The sequence below is a fragment of the Oryctolagus cuniculus genome, chromosome 1, assembly GCF_964237555.1.
Source record: "Oryctolagus cuniculus chromosome 1, mOryCun1.1, whole genome shotgun sequence".
Lineage (NCBI taxonomy): Eukaryota > Metazoa > Chordata > Mammalia > Lagomorpha > Leporidae > Oryctolagus > Oryctolagus cuniculus.
Genome location: NC_091432.1, coordinates 32,613,903 through 32,639,742, shown reverse-complemented (window position 1 = coordinate 32,639,742; position 25,840 = coordinate 32,613,903). Strand labels below are relative to the sequence as shown.

At 38.7% G+C, this 25,840-nt stretch overlaps 2 protein-coding genes across 14 annotated transcripts in view; one reads left to right on the top strand and one right to left on the bottom strand.

The window, feature by feature from the left end:
• HIPK3 (homeodomain interacting protein kinase 3) overlaps positions 1-19,217 on the top strand; it is a 90,476-nt gene extending 71,259 nt beyond the window's left edge. For 4 of the 13 annotated variants that reach the window (XM_051825509.2, XM_008269559.4, XM_008269560.4 and 1 more), the window contains exons 5-18: positions 738-824; positions 1,626-1,810; positions 4,482-4,641; positions 5,033-5,156; positions 7,925-8,020; positions 9,902-10,023; positions 10,270-10,394; positions 10,487-10,648; positions 10,807-10,869; positions 11,161-11,457; positions 11,772-11,912; positions 13,960-14,198; positions 14,482-14,609; positions 15,286-19,217. In XM_051825509.2, coding sequence (XP_051681469.1) covers positions 738-824; positions 1,626-1,810; positions 4,482-4,641; positions 5,033-5,156; positions 7,925-8,020; positions 9,902-10,023; positions 10,270-10,394; positions 10,487-10,648; positions 10,807-10,869; positions 11,161-11,457; positions 11,772-11,912; positions 13,960-14,198; positions 14,482-14,609; positions 15,286-15,762 — 2,406 coding nt within the window. In that variant the 3' untranslated portion in view covers positions 15,763-19,217. The remainder of the gene's footprint in view (positions 1-737; positions 825-1,625; positions 1,811-4,481; positions 4,642-5,032; positions 5,157-7,924; positions 8,021-9,901; positions 10,024-10,269; positions 10,395-10,486; positions 10,649-10,806; positions 10,870-11,160; positions 11,458-11,771; positions 11,913-13,959; positions 14,199-14,481; positions 14,610-15,285) is intronic. The other 9 variants (XM_008269571.4, XM_070071679.1, XM_070071683.1 and 6 more) reach the window with 3 other exon arrangements.
• Positions 1-25,840, bottom strand: part of CD59 (CD59 molecule (CD59 blood group)) — a 684,742-nt gene that overhangs the window by 275,417 nt on the left and 383,485 nt on the right. The window lies entirely within an intron of this gene.

Genomic DNA, 25,840 nt, shown 5'->3' with positions numbered 1-25,840 from the left:
AGGGCTTTGTTATAATTTCTTTTTTTAAGCTGAGCTTATATGTAGCCTCTGACTATTTCATAATTTTAGCTTAATATTTTATTATTTTTTGATAATTATTTTTGATTTACATTATAGTCAAAGGCTTAATAACTCTACTAAATAAAGAGTTCAACAAATATTACAAAGACCGTAGTACAGCAGGAAAATAAAAGGGCTATAGCAATAATCAAATGAAACTTCACTCTACTATAAAATTTAAAATACTCACAATTCATACAAATCAGTGAACTCTTACTATAGACTTAATCTTCTGTGCATAAAGTTAATTAAAAAAAATAGATCGTAATATAAAATAAGACTGGGAATAAGAGAGGTAGGAAAGAGAGGGGTGGGAGGGTGGGCAAGGTGGGAAGAATCACTATATTCCTAAAGTTGTACTTAAGAAATGCATGACGTTTGTATTTATTAAATAAAAGGTTTCTCTGTAGAAAAAAATATTAAATAAAATACTCATAAGATCATTAAAACTGTAGTAGTATCTAATTCCTATCAGTTTGACAGAATCACTACAGTATTTTTCTTGGCTTGAGCCAAGCTGTTTTAATTTTTAAAAAGTGTGTTTTTGATAACTACTCTTTTGAAATGGATAGTTACATTAGAATATTCAATATATTAGAATAATATGTGAGGATTAAAGGCATAGGAATTCATGGGGGGGAAATAATATATTTTTGTTCTTTGATATGTGTATTTAGACACTGGAGGAACATGAGGCAGAGACAGGAATGAAGTCAAAAGAAGCCAGGAAGTACATATTCAACAGTCTGGATGATATAGCGCATGTGAGTACCACAGTCACATTTGTTACTCAGACATGCTATTTTTTTTTGACAGGCAGAGTTAGTGAGAGAGAGAAAGGTCTTCCTTTCCATTGGTTCACCCCCCAAATGGCTGCTAAGGCCGGCATGCTGCGCTGATCTGAAGCCAGGAGCCAGGTGCTTCCTCCTGGTCTCCCTTGTAGGTGCCGGGCCCAAGCACTTGGGCCATCCTCCACTGTCTTCCTGGGCCACAGCAGAGAGCTGGATTGGAAGAGGAGCAACCAGGACAGAATCCTGCACCCCAACTGGGACTAGAACCGCGGGTTCTGGTGACGCAGGCGGAGGATTAGCCAAGTGAGCCACGGCGCTGGCCAGACATGCTTAAGATAGATTTGAGTGCCAAAACATGTTCCATGTTTTCTTAAGGGCTTTAGAATACTTGTTGGTTCTAAATTTCTCAAATGAAATTGATTTTAATATTTCAATCTTCATTAATTGTGTTTGGTTTCATTAAAATTTTAATTTTCTTGTCCTTTGAAAGTAAAATATGGTTTCTTTAAAAGGAGAAATCTTAGCAAACATTTCTTTCCCTGATATTTTATCATAAATGGATATTTGTTTAATAAAAAAATTATTCTTGCTTTGAGTCCTATTTGGTACCTTAAAACATTTTGAGTATTTATAATGTCAATTGTTCTTCTTTGTTTTAAATAATTATAATTCTCTGTTCTTTCCTGTGTTGTTAATTTTTTTAAACCATGAAGCTATAATATATAATATTCTCTCTGACTTTTATTTGCTGGCTTAAAATTTTGATTTTTTTAGGTGAACACAGTGATGGATTTGGAAGGAAGTGATCTTTTGGCTGAGAAAGCTGATAGAAGAGAATTTGTTAGTCTGTTGAAGAAAATGTTGCTGATTGATGCTGATTTAAGAATTACTCCAGTTGAGACTCTGAACCATCCCTTTGTTAATATGAAACATCTTCTAGATTTCCCTCATAGCAACCAGTATGTTACTTTATAATACTTTAAAATAGATCTGGAAAAATAATAATACTAATATGTGTAGAAGATCACTGTGCCATAAAAATGATTTAATTTATTAAATTGAAGTAAACTAAGTCAAAAGAAATCAGGCTAACTTAGTCAAGTTCTCAAGCTGGCTAAGTGGCAGAGTACTTGAATATATGTGTGGATTGTGGTTCTTTTCCACAATATCATACTGAAAATAAGACTGAGTGGTTTTGTTTTTATGTCACAATTTTTACTTTAGTAAGTAGGAATATATAAAAGGAAACGTTAATAGCTGTTTTTCTAAGTTACACTTCAGTTTTCGTAGATCTTAGAGTTCATCCTTTTTTGAATTCTTGCTTTCTCTTTTTCCTTTTCCTTCTCCGCATTCTGATAGAAATAGGATTTTTTCTGGGATAGAAGAAAAAGAACTCTGAAGGCTTTACCAGTTACCTTAGGCAGCTCTGTTTCTTTTTTTAATTTGAGAATCAGAGAGACCCAAAGAGAGTTTCCATCCACTGGCCTACTCCCAAATGCCTGTCTAGGAACTCAGAGCAGGTTTCCCATGAAGGTGGCAGGAACCCAATTACCTGAGCTATCACTTCTCATACATTAGCAGGAAGCTGGAATTGGGAACAGGAGCCAGGTAATGAACCTAGGTCTCTGATATAGGGCACAGCAAACTTTAAGCTTCAATTCCTCAGTCACACCAGTCATATTTCATGCATGCAATAGCCACATGCAGCCAGTGTCTACCAGACTGGACAGAGAGAAAACATTTCCTTCAGATTTTTTTTTTTTTTTTTTGGACAGGCAGAGTGGACAGTGAGAGAGAGAGACAGAGAGAAAGGTCTTCCTTTGCCGTTGGTTCACCCTCCAATGGCCGCCGTGGCTGGCGCGCTGTGGCTGGCACACCACGCTAATCCGATGGCAGGAGCCAGGTACTTATCCTGGTCTCCCATCGGGTGCAGGGCCTAAGTACTTGGGCCATCCTCCACTGCCCTCCCTGGCCACAGCAGAGAGCTGGCCTGGAAGAGGGGCAACCGGGACAGAATCCGGCGCCCTGACTGGGACTAGAACCCGGTGTGCCGGCGCTGCAAGGCGGAGGGTTAGCCTAGTGAGCCGTGGCACCGGCCCGCCAAATGGTCTCTTAAGCAAATTTTGTGAATTTGTTGAGCCCGAGACTTCTTTTTATGATATGAAGAGAGTTATAATTAATGACTTAGAATGGCTTCTGCAAATATTTTAAGAAGAGTAATGAAGAAAGGATAGGAATGAACCCGTACCCATTATCATGGATTGAACCTCAAACTGATGATTTTAAAAAGTCCATTATTTCCCCTTCCAAACACTTAGAAATGTTTTAATGGTTTCCATTATAGTCACTTTGAAAATGACATTTTTGATGTCATTAATTTAGCGGTGTGGATATCAAGACGTTTAGGGAAAATTCTTCTGAGTGGGAGTCATAAAATTGTGTGCTTCCAAAAAATGCTTTCATTTGCTTTGCTGATACATTAGTTTTTAATTACTATAACAAAATACTTGACACAAGCTAAATTTATAAAAAAAGAGGTTTATTTAGCTCACAGTTTGCTGCTTGGACTTTCGACCTCCCAAAGCAACATAGAGTAGGCTTTAGAAATGTCTTCATGGTTGATTGAGGCAGCACATACTAGAAGAAGAATCACATCTCTAATCAGGAAATAGAGAGAGGGTGAGGGTCAGGCTTGATTTATAATAGCATCCTCCTCCTCCTCAATTTATATATTTATTTTAAAGGTATAGTTGGAGAGTGGGACACACACACATATAGGTATCTTTTATAAACTGGGTCACTCCCCAAATGGCTACAAGGGGCAGGATTGGACTAGGCTGAAACCTGTAGCACAGAACTCCATTTGGTCTCCCCCATGGGTGGCAGGGGCCCGAGTTCCATTTTCCTCTACTTTCTCAGGCGTATTAGCAGGCAGCTGGATCAGGAGAGCAGCCAGGACTTGAACTGGCGCTCACATGGGATGCTGACATTGCAGGTGGTGACTTGACCCCCCTGTGCCACAATGCTGGTCTCTATAGCAACCTTGTCACGAGAACTACCAAGGGATTGCATGAAAACCTACTGTAGTCCCTTTTTGAGGGCATGCCCTTGTGTCCTATGGACTTCCTTCTAGGCTCTTAAGGTTTCTGCCCCTCCGATCAATATCTCTCTCTGGAGACCAACATCTCAGCACATGTATCATTGGGGGACGCCCAAACTAGACTGTCCAGCTTCCGGCTAATGCATCCTGGGAGGTATAATACCTCAAGTCCTTGGGCTCCTACCGCCCACCTGGGTGACCCAGATGAAATTCCAGGCTCCTGGCTTTGACCGGGTCCAGCTCTGGCTTGTGGACATTGGAGGAGAGAACCTGTAGATAGAGGATATCTCTGTTTCTTTCTGTCTGTCAAATAGATGAAAACATAAATCAACAAACATTTAAGAATACTAAAAGATATTACAGATAGAATATATACTTTTGCTTGGTTTGAAATTTAGTGTTACAGGATTTCTCTTTAAAAATAAGCAGATTGCATATAAATCAGGATTTTTCTTTTGGAAATTTTTTTGTTATTGTACATTAAACTATTCTAGACATTGAAAATAATATAATACTTTTCACTTTTGCAGTGTGAAGTCCTGTTTTCATATTATGGATATTTGTAAGTTCCACCCAAATTCGTGTGACACAAACAATCACAATAAAACTTCACTTTTAAGACCAGTTGCTTCAAGCAGTACTGCTACTCTGACAGCAAATTTTACTAAAATTGGAACGCTAAGAAGTCAGGTAAGACCTTTATCATAGTTAATTATTTATAGTCTTAAATTTTATGGTTACTTATTTTGCTCCTGAAGTGTACAGATGTTTGGAGTCGGCAGTTTGAAAGTAGAGTGGTGGTGAGATCTCACTATAACCATTTTATTAAGTCTCTGGAAGTTCAAGGCAACATTTGGAACACACATCTACTCAAATTCATTGTGTCTTCCACCCACCCTTCTGTGTTAGAACTCTAATAAAGGTGGAGCTCAGCAGAGTAAGGAATTAAATTTTAATTTAAGCAGCTTGTTTATGTTTTCATCTTCTGAGTCAATATTTATTATAGAATTAGCATTTTTAAGAAATGTGTTGATTGCATGTGTGCTGCTCTATGTGATGTGCTGTACATTGATTGTTGCAGGCATTAACCACATCTGCTCATTCAGTTGTGCACCATGGGATACCCTTACAGGCAGGAACTGCTCAGTTCGGTTGTGGCGATGCTTTTCAGCAGACACTGATCATCTGTCCCCCAGCAATTCAAGGTAGTCTTCCATTCAGATTATTCAAATTTAAATTTTGGCATCCATTATTTTAAAACAAATGTAGGGACTTGTTTGTTAAATACGTTGCAGAGTTTTGGTGTATTTAGTGTGACATTTTAAATTTAGGCTATTCAATAGCCTCTAGATCAAGGACACTCATTTCTTTATTCAAATTCCATTGTAATCATCATTAACAGAGTGAATCATGTAATAATTGTATTTCCTATGGGAGTCTAGCATTATAAAAATACTTTAATGAAAATGAATGAATATAGAAGGTATGGATTGTCCTCTACTGGGTGTTACTGTTCTGTATGTTCAGCTCCCTGATGCTATTTTTAATCAGTTTTTTTAAAATACATTTTTACTTGCTATAATTAAATAAGCTTATAATCTACACTACTGAGTAGCTTTTCTTTGGTTCTAACAATCTCTCTGTATACCAAAATCAACTTGAATTTTGATTACCTGAATATACAAATATAGTTATATATTTCATAAAAATATAGAAATTCCTGTTATAGCCTATCTTCTGTTTATAGCAAAAACTTAATATATGAGACATGTATCTTTTTCTTTATCTCCCCAAAATCTTATTTATTTATTTATTTGTTTGAAAGGCTAAGTGACAGGGAGGAAGGAAGGGAGGGAGGAGTGAAGGGAAGGGAGAAACAGAGGTAGAGATATCTTTCATCCTCTGGTTTACTCTTCAAATTCCTGCTTTAGCAAGAGCTAGACTAGGCTGAGGCAAGGAGCCAGGAACTCTATCTGGGTCTCCTATGTGAGTGGCAGGCACCCAGGTACTTGGGTCATCATCTAATGCCTCCCAGAATACATTAGCAGGAAACTGGATCTGAAGTAAAGCAGCCAGGACTTGAGCAAGGCATTTCAAAAGGGAATGTGTGCGTTGCAGGCAGAGATTTAACCCGCTGTGCCATAATGCCTGACCTGTGAGGCACATTTCTAAATAGACGTCAGCGTCATTCTGAAAACATTTCTGGGAAGTTGGACTTAGCTTTATATTTTTATGTGTCTTACACGTGATAAAAAGTAACTTTTTGTAGATAATGGCAACACTTGTAACAGTGACTTATAACAGGAATAACAAATAAAAGATTTAAACAGTCTCAGGCTGGTTAACCCATTGAATGTCAAGAACAATGCTTTTCAATTAGAATTAAAAATGAGCTGGCACCACGGCTCAATAGGCTAATCCTTGGCTTTGTGGCGCCGGCACACTGGGTTCTAGTCCCAGTCGGGGTGCCGGATTCTGTCCCTGTTGCGCCTCTTCCAGGCCAGCTCTCTGCTGTGGCCTGAAAGTGCAGTGGAGGATGGCCCAAGTGCTTGGGCCCTGCACCCCATGGGAGACCAGGAGAAGCACTTGGCTCCTGCCATCGGATCAGCGCGGTGCGCTGCGGCGGCCATTGGAGGGTGAACCAACGGCAAAGGAAGACCTTTCTCTCTGTCTCTCTCTCTCACTATCCACTCTGCCTGTTAAAAAGAAAATATGCATTGGCTTGTGTAACAGATGCAGTTGCAGCAGAGGATAGACAGGTTCTGCACCTATGCTGTTTCATTGTTTCTGCCTTAGAAATGAAAGCATTCTCTCCAATCAGTCTCAGCATCTCTGTAGAAAATCTTAGTGTTGAGCCTTTTACCCACTTCATCATGTGGCAATCCATTTATATTTTATTTTTTTTTAATTTTATTTATTATTTTTTTTGATAGGCAGAGTGGACAGTGAGAGAGAGACAGAAAGGTCTTCCTTTTGCCGTTGATTCACCCTCCAATGGCCGCTGCGGCCGGTGCGCTGCGGCCGGCGCACCGCACTGATGCGATGGCAGGAGCCAGGTACTTCTCCTGGTCTCCCATGGGGTGCAGGGCCCAAGCACTTGGGCCATCCTCCACTGCACTCCCTGGCTACAGCAGAGAGCTGGCCTGGAAGAGGGGCAACTGGGACAGAATCTGGTGCCCCGACCGGGACCAGAACCCCGTGTGCCGGCGCCGCAAGGCGGAGGATTAGCCTAGTGAGCCACGGCACCGGCCGGCAATCTATTTATAAAAAACATTTTAAAATAATCACTTTGCAGCTGTTGGGTATAGTAATTTTGATCCCATTCTGGTTTGGATTTTGAGATGTTTAATGTCTGTATCTTTCACTTACTATTTTTACCTTACTTCAGAGCTATAGTGATTAGGTCATATTTAATATATTTTAGATTTTGTAATATGTATATATAGGAATAGGCATATAGAATACTGTATTAATAAATCTGTACTTACTTTAAGAATTATTTTAGTAGGAAGATTATGTAAACCATGCTTTTCCTCAACAAGTCTGAGTGTAAGTCATACATTTTAAACAAGCATTAAAAACTAGTTAGCAACCTGAAAGGTTGCTCTTCCAGATAGAAACTGCTATTTTAGAGTTAAGTACATTCTAGCAAAATTCTCCCCTGTTGCATTAGCACAGTCTTCATAAACCTTTTGTGCCCAGTTCTCCAAGCGCTAAAGAAAATCTATTGAAGCAAAGATAAAATTTTAGCTAACCTAGTAACTACAGAAAGTTGAGATTCTAACCCCTTCTTGAATTTGATCAAAAATTGGATCTCATGAAGAGAAGATACAGGAGAATTCCTCTCATCTCAAGACACTGCTTATGGAAAGAATTAAGGGCAAAGTTTTTTTTTTTTTTTTTTTGGTTTGGATTTGAGAATTTGCTCTCTTTTCATCCTTGTCAAACTAAATTCTCCTTTTTTTCCTTGAAGACATTGTCTCTTGCTGCAGTATATCTACACTGCCTGGGTGTGCTTATATTCTGTTTCTTGGAGAATTTGCTGGCCAAGACATGCTTTTTGGAAGGGGTAAGAAGATCAGTTTAAAAAAAGTAGATTTTTGTAAACTTAGTTCACACCTTACTTTTTAGGTAGAGTACAGAGTAGAAGAACACCCTGGCAGTAAGATATAAGTCTCTGTGAAGTAAATAAACAACAGAAGTAGCATTGTTCTTACCACAACACATACATTTGTGCAGTGAAAATTTAAGATTGTTTTTCAATTGGAAGAGAAAATAATTGTAACATTTTCTTCTTATGACTGAAGAGAACCAGCATCACCTTTATCTAAAATATAACTAGATTTAAATAATATACTAGCCCGTATTAAAAGCTCTAGTAGGCAGGAATTATCCAGTAGTGAATTTATTCTAGTTAATAGTGCTTTCTAATCTTGGGTATGTTTCAATATCTTGTTGAAGTGTGATGCTGTTTTGCTGTCTCGAAGTTGAGTATTGTAAGACTTATTTGTAAAACAACAAAATTGAAATTCACATAATTAACATGGCTGAATACTGTTTTCTAGTTTTCCAAGTAGGTAAGCAAAATGGTAATGTGTTCTGGAATTTCAGCAGCTCTCTACTAGGAATACTAGTTGATTTAGTCACATTGGGCAAAGCTTCATTATGCCACGAAATTAAGCAGAGTAGGTTAGTTTTTGCTTTTCCTTTAGACATTGCAATGAGTGTGCCATTAAAACACTGGGAAGTCCTCAAGTGTTCTTCCTTTATATAAACCAACGTGTTCATTGAATTGTGAAGTTGTGTGGCATTTTGCTTTTGATGACAGGAGAGTAAGCTCCTATGACAGTTATAAGAAAATACTGATCACAACTAAAAGTTTGTATGACAAGAAAAGCATTTATCTGCTAGATTATCAGGATGTTGAGCCAGATTCATCTTTTCCATGTCCTTTTATCATAGTGACAGAAATGTTCGAAAAGAAAAGAAGGCTATAGTAGCAAACTTTTAAAGGAAATATGAGAAGTTTCATGAAAAATGTTAATACAATTTGTAGTGTTCATCTTAATGCAGAAAGGGTAGCTTTTATTAAAAATTATTTATTTGAAAGGCAGTGAAAGAGGAAGAGAAGAAGAAGAAGAGAGAGAGAAAAAAATATGTTCCATTTGCTGGTTCACTCCCTAAATGTCCACAACAGTTAGATCTGGACCAGGCTGAATCCAGAAGCCAGGAACTCCATCCTGGTGTCCCACATGGTGGCAGGGGCTGAAGTAGTTGGGCAATCCTCTGCTCTTTTCCCAGGTGTATTATTAGGAAGCTGATTCAGAAGTGGAGCACATTGCAAATGGTAGCTTAACCTGCTGTGCCACAGTGCCTGCACTTAAAGAGTAGCTTTATAATAATTTTGGAGGGGCTAGCACCGTTGTGTAGTGGGTAAAGCTGCCGCCTGCTGCCTGCAGTGCCGGCGTCCTATATGGGTGCTGGTTTGAGTTTCTGCTGCTCCACTTCTGATACAGCTCTCTGCTATGCCCTGGAAAGCAGTAGAAGATGGCCCAAGTCTTTGGGCCCCTGTACCCACGTGGGAGACCTGGAAGAAGCTCCTGGCTCCTGGCTTTGGATCGGTGCAGCTCCGGCCATTGCAGCCATCTAGGGAGTGAACCAGCGCTTGGAAGACCTCTCTCTCCCTGCCTCTGCCTCTCTGTAACTCTGGCTTTCAAATAAATAAATAAATCTTTTTAAAAAAATAACTTTTGGAATGATCTACCACAAGGTAGATGGAGAAGTACCTTATTTTCCCAGTAGAATCCTTTGTTAGTGTTATGAAAATTTGATGTATGGAGTGGTTTTAATACCAATCAGAATTTAAGCTGTTCTTTACATTTAAAATAATTTTATAAGTTAAATCAGAGGAGGCATTTCTCTCATATTTGATAACTATTCTATTTTCTAGGTATTCCTGCAACACATGGTAAACCTGCTAGTTACTCAATAAGGGTAGATAATACTGTTCCACTTGTAACTCAGGCCCCAGCTGTGCAGCCACTACAGATCCGGCCAGGAGTTCTTTCTCAGGTTTGCCATAACTCTTTATTTTTGCATTTGTGCTATTTTAATTACACATATTTAGAAGCATGATATATTTGTAAAATACCAGCTTGTATTTTTGAGAAACAATGGAAGTGCTTTGGCTGGGGATTCATTCCTGGGTATATGTTACTGACTTTAAGTTTTATAATTGTTAGTTGTTCCTTTAATATACTTCTGAGTTTGAGACCCATTATTTTTGACTTACTAGCTTGTTTTGTTTTGGTGTAACAGACATGGTCTGGTAGAACACAGCAGATGTTGGTACCTGCCTGGCAACAGGTAACACCCATGGCTCCTGCTACTACTACACTGACCTCTGACGGTGTGGCTGGATCACAGAGGCTTGGAGACTGGGGGTAAGCTGAGGACAAAGGTATTTCATTGTGAATAATTTGGAAAATAGTTCTTGATAAATAAGGGATTTGATTTTTCTGAACTCTCCTCTTAGGAAAATGGTTTCACACAGCAGTCATTACAATTCCGTGATGCCGCAACCTGTTCTAACCAATCAGATAACTTTATCGGCTCCTCAGCCAATTAGTGTGGGCATTGCACATGTTGTCTGGCCTCAGCCTGCCACTACCAAGAAAAATAAACCATGCCAGAACAGGTTGGTGTTGGTATTTTTACTTTCCTCTTCATTTTGTAAATTAATCTTTAAAATGAATTTTGCATGTACACTAGAGGGTCACTCTGTTGTATTCAAAAATGACCTCTTTCGATAGCTTTGTTACAAACACTAAGCCAGCTCCCTTCTCAATTTCTCAGAGGTATTTTGGTAAAACTAATGGAATGGGAGCCAGGAAGAGAGGAAATAAATGCTTTCAGTTGGTAAGATTGTCTTTATTGCCCTTTTGATTTATTATTATCTACCTATAAATGTAGCAATTATAGATACTCAGATATCACCTTTACCAAAATATAACTAATTAAATGTATGTAAATGCAGTCTACACTATTTCTTGAGATACTTTATACATCAAAAAACTCACATCCTATTAGTGTGTTACGTACATGAACTTGAACAAATGAAGGTTTGCATTGTTCATATAATATATCCTAGAAAAATGTCACTGTACATATTTTGATGATAGGAATTTCAAATTATTCCTTTGGTTTCAGGAGTAATTCATTACAGAATACCAATATCCCACATTCAGCATTCATTTCTCCAAAGATAATAAATGGGAAAGATGTTGAGGAAGTCAGTTGTACAGAAACACGAGACAATCGTAACTCCGAAGGAGAAGCAAGAGATTGCTGTGAGACATCTACCAGACAGGACTCTGAATCATCGGTTTCAGACAAGCAGCGGCAAACCATCATCATCGCTGACTCCCCGAGTCCTGCAGTGAGTGTCATCACTATTAGCAGTGACACCGATGAGGAAGAGACATCACAGAGACACTCACTCAGAGAGTAAGTGCCTGGCGTGCTCCCATGGTGGATGACGATGGCGCCCTCTGGTGTGCCGAAAAACTACTTTCTGTGACTTACTGTTTGCAGTTGTCCTTTGGGGACAGTTGGGTTCTAGAAAAGAGGGAACTTCTTAAATAGTATTGAACATGATTTTTGTAGCATTTTCCCTGCATTTATAAGCTCTTATAATATGCTCTGCATTGTTATCTACGTAGGTTATTCCCATTTCATATCCTTAAAGAATATAAATTTTGGCTGCTCGGAGGGTATCTTCTCATTTTGACGCTTGTTTTTCCCCTTCCCTCTTCCACTAGATGTAAAGGTAATCTAGATTGTGAAGCTTGCCAGAGCACTTTGAATATTGATCGGATGTGTTCGTTAAGCAGTCCTGATAGTACTCTGAGCACCAGCTCCTCAGGGCAATCCAGCCCATCCCCTTGCAAGAGACCCAACAGGTAAGAGAATTTCCATAGGAGTCTGTCAGAAGTTTCAGGTCTGCTAAGCAGCCTGTGACTTGGTTTTTGTTTTTGTTTACTTTAATAAATACCTGCCGGTTTGCCACAATGACTTCTGACTTGAACAAGCTCACTTTTTAGTGATCATTTTCTTTATTGCTGTAGAAATGAGAAATTGGGGTTCTAAAATGAGTTTTAAGGAATCATCTGTTTTTGGAAAGTGTAAAAAAAAAGCTGGATGGTCAACTTCAGCTGCATAGATCACTATTGTTACTTGAGTTTGCAGTAAGCACATTTATTTTAGCAAAATTAAATAATAGTATACTGATTGGTCCACTAATATAGATCTAGGATTCTTTTTCATTTAACCATTGTTGATTGATGTGTTTGGTTTCCTCCATATTTCCTTGCTGAGCCTTCCTTTTGGTCAGGAATATGCATTGCAACTTATAGTAAATTTTTCCTAACTCATGATGGACTAACACATTAAGAGACAGGACACAACAATTTCTATGAAATATGATTTCAGGTTTTGGAAATTGTTTTTTGGTGACAACAAAATTTTAAAAATTTATGTTCCTTCAGTTTCATTGGATGGCAGAGAAACAGAGATAGATCTTCCATCCACTGGTTCACTCTCCCAGTGTCCCCAACAGCCAAGGTTGAGCCAGGCCAAAGCTAGGAGCTGGGAACTCAGGTTGAGTTCTGCGTGGGTGGTAGGGACCTAAGTACTTGAGCCATCACCCACTGCCCACCCTGATAAGTACTAGTAGGATATTGTGTCAGGAGCAGAGGAGCCAGGCACTTCAATGTGGGATGTGAGCGTCTCAAGCAGTGATTTAACTGCTGTGCTGAACACTTACCTTCAAAAAATTTGGGTTCTCAATTTTATACATTTGTCTTCTCTTTTAACTTAGGAAATATGGTATCAGAAACATTTAGCTAAAGTGTTGTAGAAGATATAAAGGTTTTTTTAGTGCATCTTCTTTTTGTAAGTTGCTTATAATGTGATTTGGAAGTTGACATATACATATATAAGGTGCACACAAAATTATACATATATATGTATACATAAAACTATATACAAAATACTTGTAAGTATTAACATATACATAAAAATAAAATATACATATAATAAGACATTTTACTTAGTGATTGAGATGCTGGTTAAGACAACTGTATCCCATACTGGAGTGCCAGGGCTTGATACTGACTCTGGCTCCTTACTCCAGCTTCCTGTTGATATAGACCCTGGAAGGCAGCAGTGACGGCTCAAGTAGTTGGGTTTCTGCTATGCACGCGCGAGATCTTGACTGAGTTCCTGGCTTTAGCCCTGGCTTGGTGCAATTATAGGAATTTTTCGAGTAAGCCAGTGGTTTGAAATGGTCTCTCTCTGCCTTGGTAATAAATAAATAGCAAAACATTTTTGAAAAAAAAAAAAAAGATGCTTTAGATTAAGAAATAAATGATTCATGCAGATAAAAATGCTGTAGATATCCCAAGGAGAGAGAACTTGTCAGGGCCACAGGGGACCAGGAAGAAAAGAGAATTATAGGACTCTGTCTAGGCCTTTTGAGACATGGGGAAGACTTTCAGGTAACTGCTTAGCTGAAGGGACTCAGATCACCACAAAAGGCAAATATCCTGACAGCAGAATTTGAACTGAAACATCCAAGTCACATGCTTATTCTTGTGCGTTTTATACAAAGATCAGTGTTTCTTTTGTTATGTCTCAGTGACATTATCTGCAGTTTATAAAGGAATCTTGGGAACTGTGTTGCCCCTGAGGATTACACAGGGAGGGAAAGGAGAGACAGTTAAATGCAAAAAGGAAGTTCCTGACTGGGGACAGATTTAGATTTTGCAGTCTTAAAAGAGAATTAATTTGAGGACTCAAAGATTTTCTGAAACAAAGGCTACTGGACAAAGACAAAGGTATAATTATATATAAAATACCTGAATAAGATTCTCAGTTTGTTGGAGTCTAGGTATTAACATTAGATTTAATGTTGTGAACAACATCATTCATAAAAATGCTTCCTTGTAGTATGTCGGATGAAGAGCAAGAAAGTGGGTGTGATACTGTGGATGGTTCGCCAACATCATCAGACTCTTCGGGGCATGATAGTCCATTTGCAGGGAGCAGCTTTGTGGAGGACACTCATCAAAACACAGAACTGGTGACCTCTGCTGACCCAGAAACCAAACCAGCTGTTTGTACTGTTGTGGTGCCACCGATGGGACTAGAAAATGGATTAAATACTGATGAGCATATGGCTAACACAGGTAAAATGAGTTCTTCTGTTTCCCAGATTGTCTTTTAAAAAGTCTTAACTTAGGAACATTAGTCTTAGACTGCTGAGAGCTGTCTTTGAATGAATGTCTAGTTTGACCTGGCTTTATCTGTGGTACAGAAGAAATCTTCTAATGTGAGCCAATGCTTGGAACTATGAGCCCTCCTTTCTATTTAATTTTAAGGTTCTCAAATCACTATTGGATGAAATATCTAAAGATATTTCCAATTTTTATTAGAGAAACAGCATCAACTTTGATATTTTTTCATTGCCAGATTCTACCTGCCAGCCGTCAGTGAAAGGACGCTGTGCCCCGGGAAGGCTGAGCCAGCCTCCTGTGGCGGGCAGTCGTCAGCAAAAGTTGCCCTCAGCATTCCAGCAGCCGCATCTGAGCTTCAGCCAGGTGTGTCTATTTGCGAACAGTGTAAGAGTCTTTTGGGATTCAAATTTCAGAGTTGTTTTTCACTTGAAGGGAAGAAAATGTTATTTTTTAACATAATTTTTTAGAAAAGATTATTTATTTGAAAGTCAGCATTGCAGAGTGAGAGGGAGGGAGGGAGAAAGAGAGAGAGAAAGAGAGAAAGAGATAGAGAATGAGAGAATGGCTACAATGGCCAGTGCTGGGCCACACTGAAGCCAAGAGTCAGGAATTTCATCTGGGTCTCCCATGTGGGTGGAAGGGGCCCAAACACTTGGGCCATCTTCCTCTGCTTTTCCCAGGCCATTAGCTTGGAGCTGGATTAGAAGTGGAGCAGCCGGGACACAAACTGGTGCCCATATGAGATGCCAGCATTGCAAGTGGAAGCTTTACCTATTTTACTTGCCTGTTTTACACCACAATGCCTGCCCTGAGGTGGGGGGCAGTGTTAATATTATAAAATGTAGTAGCAGATATTATATTTTAATATCAATATCTATCTGTCTAGATATGATTGGTATTTTTCTCTCATCTACTTAGGACAAGTTAGCTCTGAGAGATCCATGTACAAGTTATCAGTCACAGAGAGTAGCTCATAATTGCCCTTTCTCCATTTCCTTTTATCTTACTTGCTATTCAATCACTTTTTCCTTGTGGATAGGTTCAGCACTTCGGATCTGGGCATCAAGAGTGGAATGGAAACTTTGGGCATCGAAGACAACAAGCTTATATCCCTGCTAGTGTTACCAGTAATCCATTCACTCTTTCTCACGGAAGTCCCAATCACACAGCAGTGCACGCCCATCTGGCTGGAAATACGCACATCGGAGGACAGCCTGCGCTACTTCCTTACCCATCATCAGCTTCCCTCAGTAGTGCTGCACCAGTGGCCCACCTCTTAGCCTCTCCATGTACCTCAAGACCTTTGTTACAGCATCCAGCTTATAATATCTCCCATCCCAGTGGCATAGTCCACCAAGTCCCAGTGGGCATAAATCCCCGTCTGTTACCATCCCCAACCATTCATCAGACTCAGTACAAACCAATCTTCCCACCACATTCTTACATTGCAGCATCACCTGCATATACTGGATTTCCATTGAGTCCAACAAAACTCAGCCAGTATCCATATATGTGAAAACTCAAAAACAGTATATTGAGGAAGCTCAATGATACAAACATTTGATTAAAAATAAAACATGGTATTTAATAAATATTAGCCATGGCACAAGAAAATTATTTTTGAATCATGTAGACTTGGGTGCAATTTAAACAACTTTGAGCTTTAAAAAAACTCACTTTTAATGTGTTTTGCACATTTGGTATAACTTGTCTTTGGTCATGTTATCTTCTTATGTAGTAATTCTATAGACAGGTGACTTAATGGGAGCAGAAGTCCAATTTTGCTCCTGATATTTTTTATAAAATTGCCTTCTAACTAGTGCAAGACACGTCCACATTTGGGAAGCCATTCTGTGTACAGACTTAGAGCAAATGATGCACATATATCAGAATTACAGCATACAAGTGAATTGTATTATCTGTGTCTTAGTGTATAAATGTTGGGTCACTTACCTAAGAAATTGAGCTATTGTTCTTTACATTTGCATGTGTCTTTTGCATGGGCAAAAGGTTGCCTAGACTTTGCTCTTAAACGTTGTTCTAATAATCTCAGCTGCATTGTAAACCGTTCCCACACATAGTGCCTTAAATATTTGAGGTTGTTAATGTTATTACCTATATATAAATGTTGAGGACTGCAGCACTTAAAATTCAGACCTATTATTTTGTTTTCTTTTGGTAGAGTAATGCTCATTTTTGGTTTTGTGTGGTATGATTTCAGGTAGTAGCTGCCTTTTCCTTATTAAGAGGGCAGCATGTTTGCTATAGCTGAATTCTGCTGTCTGATTTTCAGAATGATCTAACTTCAAGAAAAGCAAGCAGTTAGTAGTGCTTAAGAAAAATTGATTCAGTATCTAATGGATAGTTGATAACTGTCACAGCACAGCATTTTATATACTGTTAAGTGAAACTGCAATACAATCTGTTTATTTTGGGAGTGTTTGCTATATAATTGGACTTAAAACGTTTAGAGGTGCAGTAGGCATGACTTTGAGTAGATAATGAAAGAAAATGCAAAATGCTCATTGATTCATGATGTGGTTTCATCTTAGCTTGGGCAAACCATGCAGTATTTAATAACTAGTAGCAGAATATTTACTATTGAAGCTTGAAAAGATGTGAGTTCTTTGTGTGCAATTTTTCATTTATGCATGTGAGAGGGATTTTTTTTTTTAAGTATTTTTACATTGTAGTATTTGTTTGGCTTGTTGGTGGTGTTTGCTTATTTAATACATTCCGTCAGGGACAGAAATTACATGCTTTTTTTTCCTAGGAGGTGTGTCTTGGGGTTTTCCGTTTTTTCTCCCCCCTTTGTTTTGTTTTATTTTATTTTATTTTATTTTTTTTTGGTGGTGGTAGTGATGTTTAAATGAAGTTGCTTTTACAGCACCAAAGACTTAATCATCCATTTCCTATATAAAAGGTAGCTACTTTTTGCATAGACCTCAAGTATATTGTAGTATAGAGGTGGAATTTAAGGAAAGGTATTAAACTGAGGCTGTGTTTTAGCTTACAGGCAAGTAATAAATTGTATCATTTATCTTGAATGTATCATAGATAAGCTGCTATATAACGATTGCCACTTCAGATAGCTGTGAAATTAGGTGATTAACTAGTTGTTATTTAGCCTTCTGATTTCTGTATAAGTCTAATTACATGAAATAGAAGTTGGGGTTTGATTTTTTACTTTGCTTTTCTGTTTGGAGTGTCATTGTAACTACTGTATTGTAAATGATGGAAAATAATTGCATATGTTATTTTGGGTGTGTTATTTGCATCAGTATTTTATCTCTTAATGTTTGTGCTCATCACTGCATATAAAATCTTGGATGTATCAGTGTAACTTAATTTTTTATTTTCATACTGGCATTGTAGACACTTGAGAAAGCTGTATCTTGCAGGCTTGACTTAACTTTTTTCCTTAAAAATCTGGAATATAATCCTACAGCATTTACTGGAATAAATAATACAAAACATTTGAGTGTAAAACTCTCCAAATGTTTTGGATTTATAGCATTTCTTTGATAAATGAATTGCATACCACTAGTACAGCATTGACAATAAGCTAATAATGGATAAATTTTCTTTACTCCATTAACACAAGCAGTGTTTTATTTAATAATCATCAATGAAATAAATGTGCCTGAAATTGATTTTAAAATTTACAGTATTAGGTCATAAAACAAAAACCAGCAGTACATTTTTAGTCACACTGAAAATGAAGGACTTAATTTTCCCCACAAGTTTCAGTGTTTTTAGTAATCAATTCTATGCATTTTATATAATATAGAAATATATATAATACACATAAAGAAGTAGCCTAAGATTAATTTAAAAGATTATTTACAGATGATAAATTTATGGAGTCACTATTTAAGTACATTTGCTGCCCTCCGTAGCCTTCTAATTTTATTTATAGTCCAGCAAGTTACTGGTATCTGCTCACTCCTTGGAAAAGAATCAGTGTTGGCAATGGATGTTTCAGAAACACCAAATACAAAAGAGTGCTTGTATCACAACAGGTACAAAACCCGTGCAGTTCTTTTTGTTCAGGGTCATGTTTATGACCTTAAAACGTCGTTTTTGCTGTATTCAAGTTCTAAGGCTGAGGTTATCTTGTTAAACTGACAGCGAGTCCTAAACTTCATCATTTTTATAAAACCATAGTAATGTTTGATAACGGCATATCCCAGTCAAGTACATTGCTCTTAACTGACTACAATCATGGACTTTTAAGTGTGTTTAAAATTTTTAAGTTTCAAAAACTTGCTACGAAGTTTAAATTTAGCCTATCAACAGAAAAATCTGAACTTACTTAAGACCATTTTAGTCAGATTTCTTTGTTTTTAATGCTTTCTTAAATAAAACACTGCATGATTTCCAAGTTGCATATTTGCATACTAGTTTAATTTGCAAATTGTTTGTTATCAAATATCATGATACTTAGTTGTTTTTCTTTTCTTCAGGGTGTTTAATTAAATGTTTTTACTATATTTGCAAAAGTTTTTCATTTTTAAAATATCTATTGCTAATTTTAAACTTGGTTTGTGTTAAGTAAAAGTTAAATCATACACTGCAAGGTGTAGGAAGATTTGTTTTAATGAATCCAATGATATAGATTTGATTACTAAGTTTGAACTGTTAACTGTTTAACAATTTTAGACTTGTGGCTTCCTTTCTTTGGTTTGTTTGTTTTTGCTTTTACTTCTATGCTACACTAGTTTGCCATGTAGCAATTGCACTGTGCAATATTTCAATAAGGACTGGGAAAATTTTTATGGATGTAATGTCTATTACGGTTTGCGATAGTATTTCTCTCTAGTTCTCAGTGATTTAAATGTGACCAAGCCTTCTGTACTTTGTCACACAAAGCGGGTTTTCCAGGTGACTATTTTGGTGAGTGTCAAAATAAGAATTTATGGTGTATTACTGTCGATTCACTTTGAATTAAAATATATATATTGCAGCAAACAGCTTGTTGACTTTTCTTCCACTTGAGTACTGCTTGCAGGGTAGCGAAGGGAAAAGTTAATAATACTGAGTACCTAACTTAACAGCATCTCGTTTAGCTCTCACTGTAACTTTGTGAGATAGGTATTAATATTTTTGTTTGAATGAGAGCATGGACAGAAGTGTTTTGGTAACATGCTCAAAGTCACCCTGTTAGTGAGTATGAATCAACTAGGAGATCTAACCATAACTAAACTACTTCCAACCGTTTTTTTTTTTTTTTTAAATCTGAAGTCTGACCCATTGTGCCTGAAGTATTTGCAATAACACGATAACAGTGGTCTATTTTCCTTGAATATTAAGTTTGCTCAAATATTTTTGAGGAAATATTCATGTTTATAATGCATGGATGAAGAATAGAGAATTCCTGTGAATTTTTAAGATATGAAACGTGAGGCTTCAGAAGATGTAACTGTAGTAGGTCAGTTGAAGTCATGTCTTCCAATACCAGCTCACGCTTCAAGGATCTGGCTTTAGGGAGACATCAGTAGGAATTCCTTCGGGGAGTACTGCACCAGGACACGACAGTGAGAACATATACTCATTCCCATTCTCTCCCTCACCTTTTGTTTGATGCATAACACATAGGCAGTCTTTGGTGTCTGGCTTTTTTTGTTCATCATTTTATTTGTATGCTACATCCATGTTGTGTGCAGTTTTTCATTTATGTTCATTTCTGTATGGTATTATTTTATGTGCATATACCACAGCTTACCTATTTTTTTTGTTGTTGATGGTTGTTTGAATAGTTCCCACTTTAGGCTGTTAGGAATAGTGTTGTTGTGAATGTGTTTGTGCCTGTCTTGTGATAAACATGTGCATGTGTTTCTTTGGGTATATATGTAGGTGTGGAATTGCTAAGTTATAGGTTATACATGTATTTCATTCTAGTAGATACTGCCAAACAGTATTCCAAAGTAGTTGGCTTAATTGACAGCAGCAGGTATGAGAATTCTAGTTGGCTAGCATATATATATTTTTTTGTTTCTTTTGTTTTAATCATTGTGAAGGTGAGTTGTTCAAAATAATACAAGCCTTTTCATTTAGGCTACACACATGGATGAAATCCAGACTTTGCTGTTTACTTGACAGTAAGTAAATTGGCCTCCTGGAAATACTAAGTACTATCCAGCTATTTAAATGACTCTTTAAAAAGTCATTTCTAGGGTTAGGATGTAATAGGATGAAAAAGGTCTTTGAACAACACATGCAAACTTCTCAGCCAGTAAGTCCCTGCCATGAGTCATTCCAAAATATTTATGAAGTAGCTATTTTCAGGCACTGTATACTGGTCATGTGTCTGTGGACAAAACAGAAAGTACTTTCACAGATATTTCTTTCCCTTTTTTTTTTTTTTTTTTTTTTTGAGATTTTATTTATTTGAAAGAATTAGAGAGAAAGGTAGAGACACAGAGAGAGGTCTTCCATCCTCTGGTTCACTCCCCAAATGGCCACAGTGGCCGAAGCTGGGCTAATCTGAAGCCAGGAGCCAGGAGTAGCTTCTGGGTCTCCCATATGGGTGCAGGGGCCCAAGCACTTGGGACATCTTCCACTGCTTTCCTAGGCCATAGCAGAGAAATGGATCTGAAGTAGAGTAGCTGGGACTTGAACCGGCATCCATGAGATGCTGGTGTTACAGGCCGGGACTTTAACCCACTGCACCACAGTGCTGCCCCACAGATCTTACTTTGTGTGAGTAAGAAAGACTCAATTCAGTAAGTAGTAAGTTCAGGTAGGAGAAATGAAGAAAACAAAATATAGTGATACAGTGACTTCGAGGGTCCTGTCAAATAATGCCTCCATGAAAAGGTGACAGTCGAGCTGTGATGAACAGCATGCTGGTTAGCCATGCAGATGTAGAAGACCTGTGGCAAAGAGAGCAGCCAAGCACAAAAGTCTTAAGTCAGGAATGATTTTTTAATACGAGCAAAACAGGAAGCTGGTCAGTAAGGTAAGTGTATAATGTGTGTGGGTGGGTAGGTGGTGTGCAGAGACAGAAAAAAATGCAATTATAGAGGTGGGTAAGCATGCCTTTTGCTAAAAAAAAAAAATACACTTTTCATTCCATAGTTGAAAGATCCTAAAACAGCTCATGACAAATACGTATTGTGGAAAAAAACTATGCATGGATTTCAATAGGGTTTTTGTGTCTTATATTTTTTTCCAAGAGAGATTCCTCATCTGTTAGTTTACTCCTCAGTTGCTTGTGATGGCCATGGCTTGGCCTCAGGGCTCGAGCCAGGGGCAGGGACTCAGTTCAGGGTTCCTGCCCTGGTGACCAGGACCCAGCTATTTGGGCCATCACCTGCTGCTTCTCAGGGTCTAATATCAACAGGAAGCTGGAATCCATAGACGGCGGTGGGACTTGAACCTAGGTACACTAGTGTGGAACACAAGTGTCCTAACTGGTGTCCTTGCTGCTAGTCCAAAAGCCCACTCCTCCTGGAGTGTTTGACGTTTCTTTTACCGTGGGAAGCCATGGAAGGGTTTTATGCAGGCAAACAGTATGACCTAATTTGTTTGTTTTAAAGACCAGTCTGGCTGGTTTTTTTTTTTTTTTTAAGATTTATTTATTTGAGAGATAGAATTACAGAGAGAGGGAGAGACAGAGAGAGAGGTATCTTCCATCCACTGGTTCACTCCCCAAATGGCCGCAATGGCCAGAGCTGTACTTATAAAAAGCCAGGAGCCAGGAACTGCTTCTGGGTCTCATGCGGGTGCAGGGGCCCAAGCACTTGGGCCATCTTTCACTGCTTTCCCAAGCCATTAGCAGGGGGCTGGATTGGAAGTGGAACAACTGGAATTCAAACCAGCACCCATATGGGATACCAGCATTGCAGACGGTGACCCAACCTATTATGCCACAGTGCCGGCTGCAATGGCTTGTGCTAGGCTGAGCCGAAATCAGAAGCCTGGAACTTCATTTGGGTTTCCCATGTGAGTGGCAGGAACCTAGGCACTTGGGCTGACTTCTGCTTTCCCAGGCACATTTACACGCATCTAGATCAGAAAGTAGAGCAGCTGGGACACAAATCGGCACCCGTATGGGATGCCGGCGGTGCAGATCATGGCTTAACCTGCTATACCACAATGTTGGACCCCAGACTGGGTGTTGTATGTGAGGAGAATAGATAAGAGGACCAGAGTAGAAACTGGAAAATCCAATAGGAGGTTGCTGACATAGCACAAATGAGAGGTGAATAAATACTGGCCCAGCACTTAATTTTTTACTTTTTTTTTTAAGGCAGGTGACAGAGGGAGAGAGGCAGAGAGCTAGCTCACTCCCCCAAATGACCATAATGTTGGGGCTGGACAAGACAGGAGCCAGGAATTCAGTCCAGGGTCCAGGCATCCCATGTGGGTGGCAGTGACTCAACTACTTGAGCTGTCACTGCTGCCTGCAAGGGCTACATAAACTGGAAGGTGGGATTGGGAGCTGGAGCTGGGCCTTGAGCCCAAGTACTCTGAGGTGGCATGTGGGCATCTTCACTGGCATTAACTGCTAGGCCAAATGCCTACCCCTAAGTAATTTTTTACTTAAAAAAATTACAAATAGGAACAGTAAAATGAAGACATACCAAGCTTTCACCTAGTTTTACCAGGTGATGTGCAAACTCATTGTCATCTGTAGGATGACCCTTTGGCAGTACTTCAGTTGGGTTTCTGGCATCCAGTGGTGATTGTTGTCCAAATCAGTTATTACATGGGGTATTGCAAAATGGTAGTTTTCAATTCTATTGTACCTTCTATGTTTGCCAGGTATACCTTTCTTCTATGAAAACAGGCTTTCTGGCTTCCTCCTTAAGTGTGTTCTTTCTTCCCCTTGTTTTTCTTGCAGCACTGTGGATTCATGGATTTTGCTTTATTCCATAAATTAAAATTGCCAACTATCATTGAGACTTCTGAATCCTTTTGATTTCCTTGCTTTCTGGCCTAATAGCAAGTCTTAGGCTTACCTTGAACCATTCCTGCCTTAGATATAGAATTATCCTTTTTCTCCAAAGAACTCAGATTTCAAAGGACCTGCTTTGAGTAGTCTTTATGAGTCAAGTGGGAAGGTAATTAATTTCTCTGGTGCTACCATCTAATTTTGTGTCAAGGTATTGCTGATCAAAACTAATTTCTATTCTTTCAGTTTAGCTTAATCTTGTAGCCCCTTCTCCCATCATTACCTAGTAATGCCTGTTTGTTTCTTTCTTTTTCTTTTTTTGATTTATTTACTTAAAAAGTAGAGTAACAGAGAGGGAGAGACAGAGAGAGAGATCTGCCATCTGGTGGCTCATTCCCCAAGTGGCTGTGCTAGGCTAAAGCCAGGAGCCAGCAACTCCACCTATGTCTTCCAGCTGGGTGTCAGGGGTCTAAGTACTTGGGCCATCATCTGCTGCCTTCCTAGGCATGTCAGCAGGGAGCTGGATCAGAAGTGGAGTAGCTGGAGCATGAACCAGAGCTCTAATGTGGAATGCCATGTTGTGGGTGGTGATGCCACAAAACCAGCCCCTGATGATGCCTGTGTTTGCAGAGACGTTACTTGCCTGGCAGTTATTGTACTCCTCTGTGAGTATTACTGGACCTGACCCCTCTCCTCTTAGCTTAACACACTGATTGCAAATAGCAATTCCAAGTCAGCATTTCAAGGGTTAGTGACCATTTTTGAAGGACATGCATGGAAAAAATAATCTAATAAGCATCGTGTTTTATTGTTATTTCCCCAAAATTTAGCACGTGTTCCCAATGGATGTTGAATAAATATGGACACTATGGTTTGAATACATTATTTAGCAAACCTTAGGAATATTTATATTATATTCATGATGATGAACTTGAACCATTTCATGAGATGAGAAACTGCTATAGTATCCCCATGACCCCCTTAACCGTTCTTTGATAATAATTCTTATAATTACCTATCTACTCAGCCTACGAACTGTGAAACTTTCTATGAACTCTGAATTGCACTAATTTTATCTTGTAGACTCTTTGCTTCCTACTAGGTGTCCGACCATAGTAGGAAGGAAAATATTTGGTAAACAAATAAATGAGGGGTGGGTATTTGGTTCAGTGGTTACAACACCACGTGGGATGCCTGCAACCCATATTGCAGTGCTTGGTTTGAGTCCTGGCTACTTTACTTCTGATCCAGCTTCCTGCTGGTGTGCATGGGAGGCAGTGGTGATGGCTCAAATACTTGGTCCCCTGCCACTCATGTGGGAGACTGGAATTGAGTTCTGGTCTCTTGGTTTTGGCTTGGCCCAGCCCTGGCTTTTGGAACAGTAGATGGAACTTCTCTTGCTTTCTTTTCCAAATAAAATAAAAATTTAAAATATGAATGAATGAAATCAGGAACTATCTGTTGAATGGAATTTAGGAGGCTCAAATGTTATTATCTGCATTGCTACTGACTAGGTAGTATGATTTTTTGAGCAAGTTTGGGCTTCAGTTTACTCATTGGTAAATAGAGCTTGAGGTTGTAAATTCAAAAGCAGCCAGGGCTTGGCAGATGACATAGTGAAGCAGAACGAGTGGTCTCTGGGGCAGAATGCAAAGTACAAGCCCCTGCCAAGGGATTCAGGAAGCACACAGAGATGGCAGACTCAGTGTACACCAACTCATAGTTTAAGAAAACATAAAAATATGAATTTCAGCGAGATATTGACAACTAAATGAAAGTTTAGAAAATTTTAACTTTAGTTACAGTGTGTGCCAAACAAGTTGTCTGCAGGTCTGACTTGGTCTGTGGATGGCCCCTTTGCTGGAATGCTGAGTTTGCATTTAGTTTTGACATTTGGTGATTTCCTTCAATATAGTATTGTTATGTTATATTATGGCCAGCAGAGGGAGAAAGAGTCCCCTTGTCTTTCAAGTTTGGTTCTACAATAACTTTAGGGAAAATAACATTTAAGCAGAAATATGTCGAGTGCAGGCTATGTCCCATGAAAATTGGTAATATGAAAAGTTTCTCATTTTTATAAATAGATTTTGAGAAAGTATTAAAGGATTCCAAGCCTTAGTAAATTTTTCTTTTTTTAATTTGTATTCATTTGAGATGTGGTGGGGATTGAATGGGGGGAGACCTTCCATCTACTGATTCACTCCCCAGATGTTGGGGCTGACCAGGCTGGCTGGTTCTCCCATGTGGGCAGCAGTCACCCAATTAGTTGAGCCATTACCTGCTGCCTTCCAGGGTGCCTATGGCAGGAAGCTGGAATTGGGGGTGGAAACTGAACTTGAACCCAAGCACTCTACATAGGATTTGAGTGTCCCAACTGGCATCTTACCAAATGCCCACACCTGAATTCTTAAAATCACCACTTAGGCTGACTCATTTATTATGGAACCAAAAGAAGACATTCCATTCATTCACGCACTCCTCTGCTGCCTTTTCCCAGCAAGGGAAATAAAACTGACTGAATTTGGCAGCTAGGAGGGGAGGGAAAAGGTAAGAGGGGAAGAGTAACAGCTGTCCAACACCTAGACTATACCAGCGCCTTTGATAACAATAACTCCCTCTTGTGCCAAAATCCTGTGTTTTTTATTTATTTATTTTTTTATTTTGCAGAAGAAGGAAAAAGCCTAAAGAGGTTCAG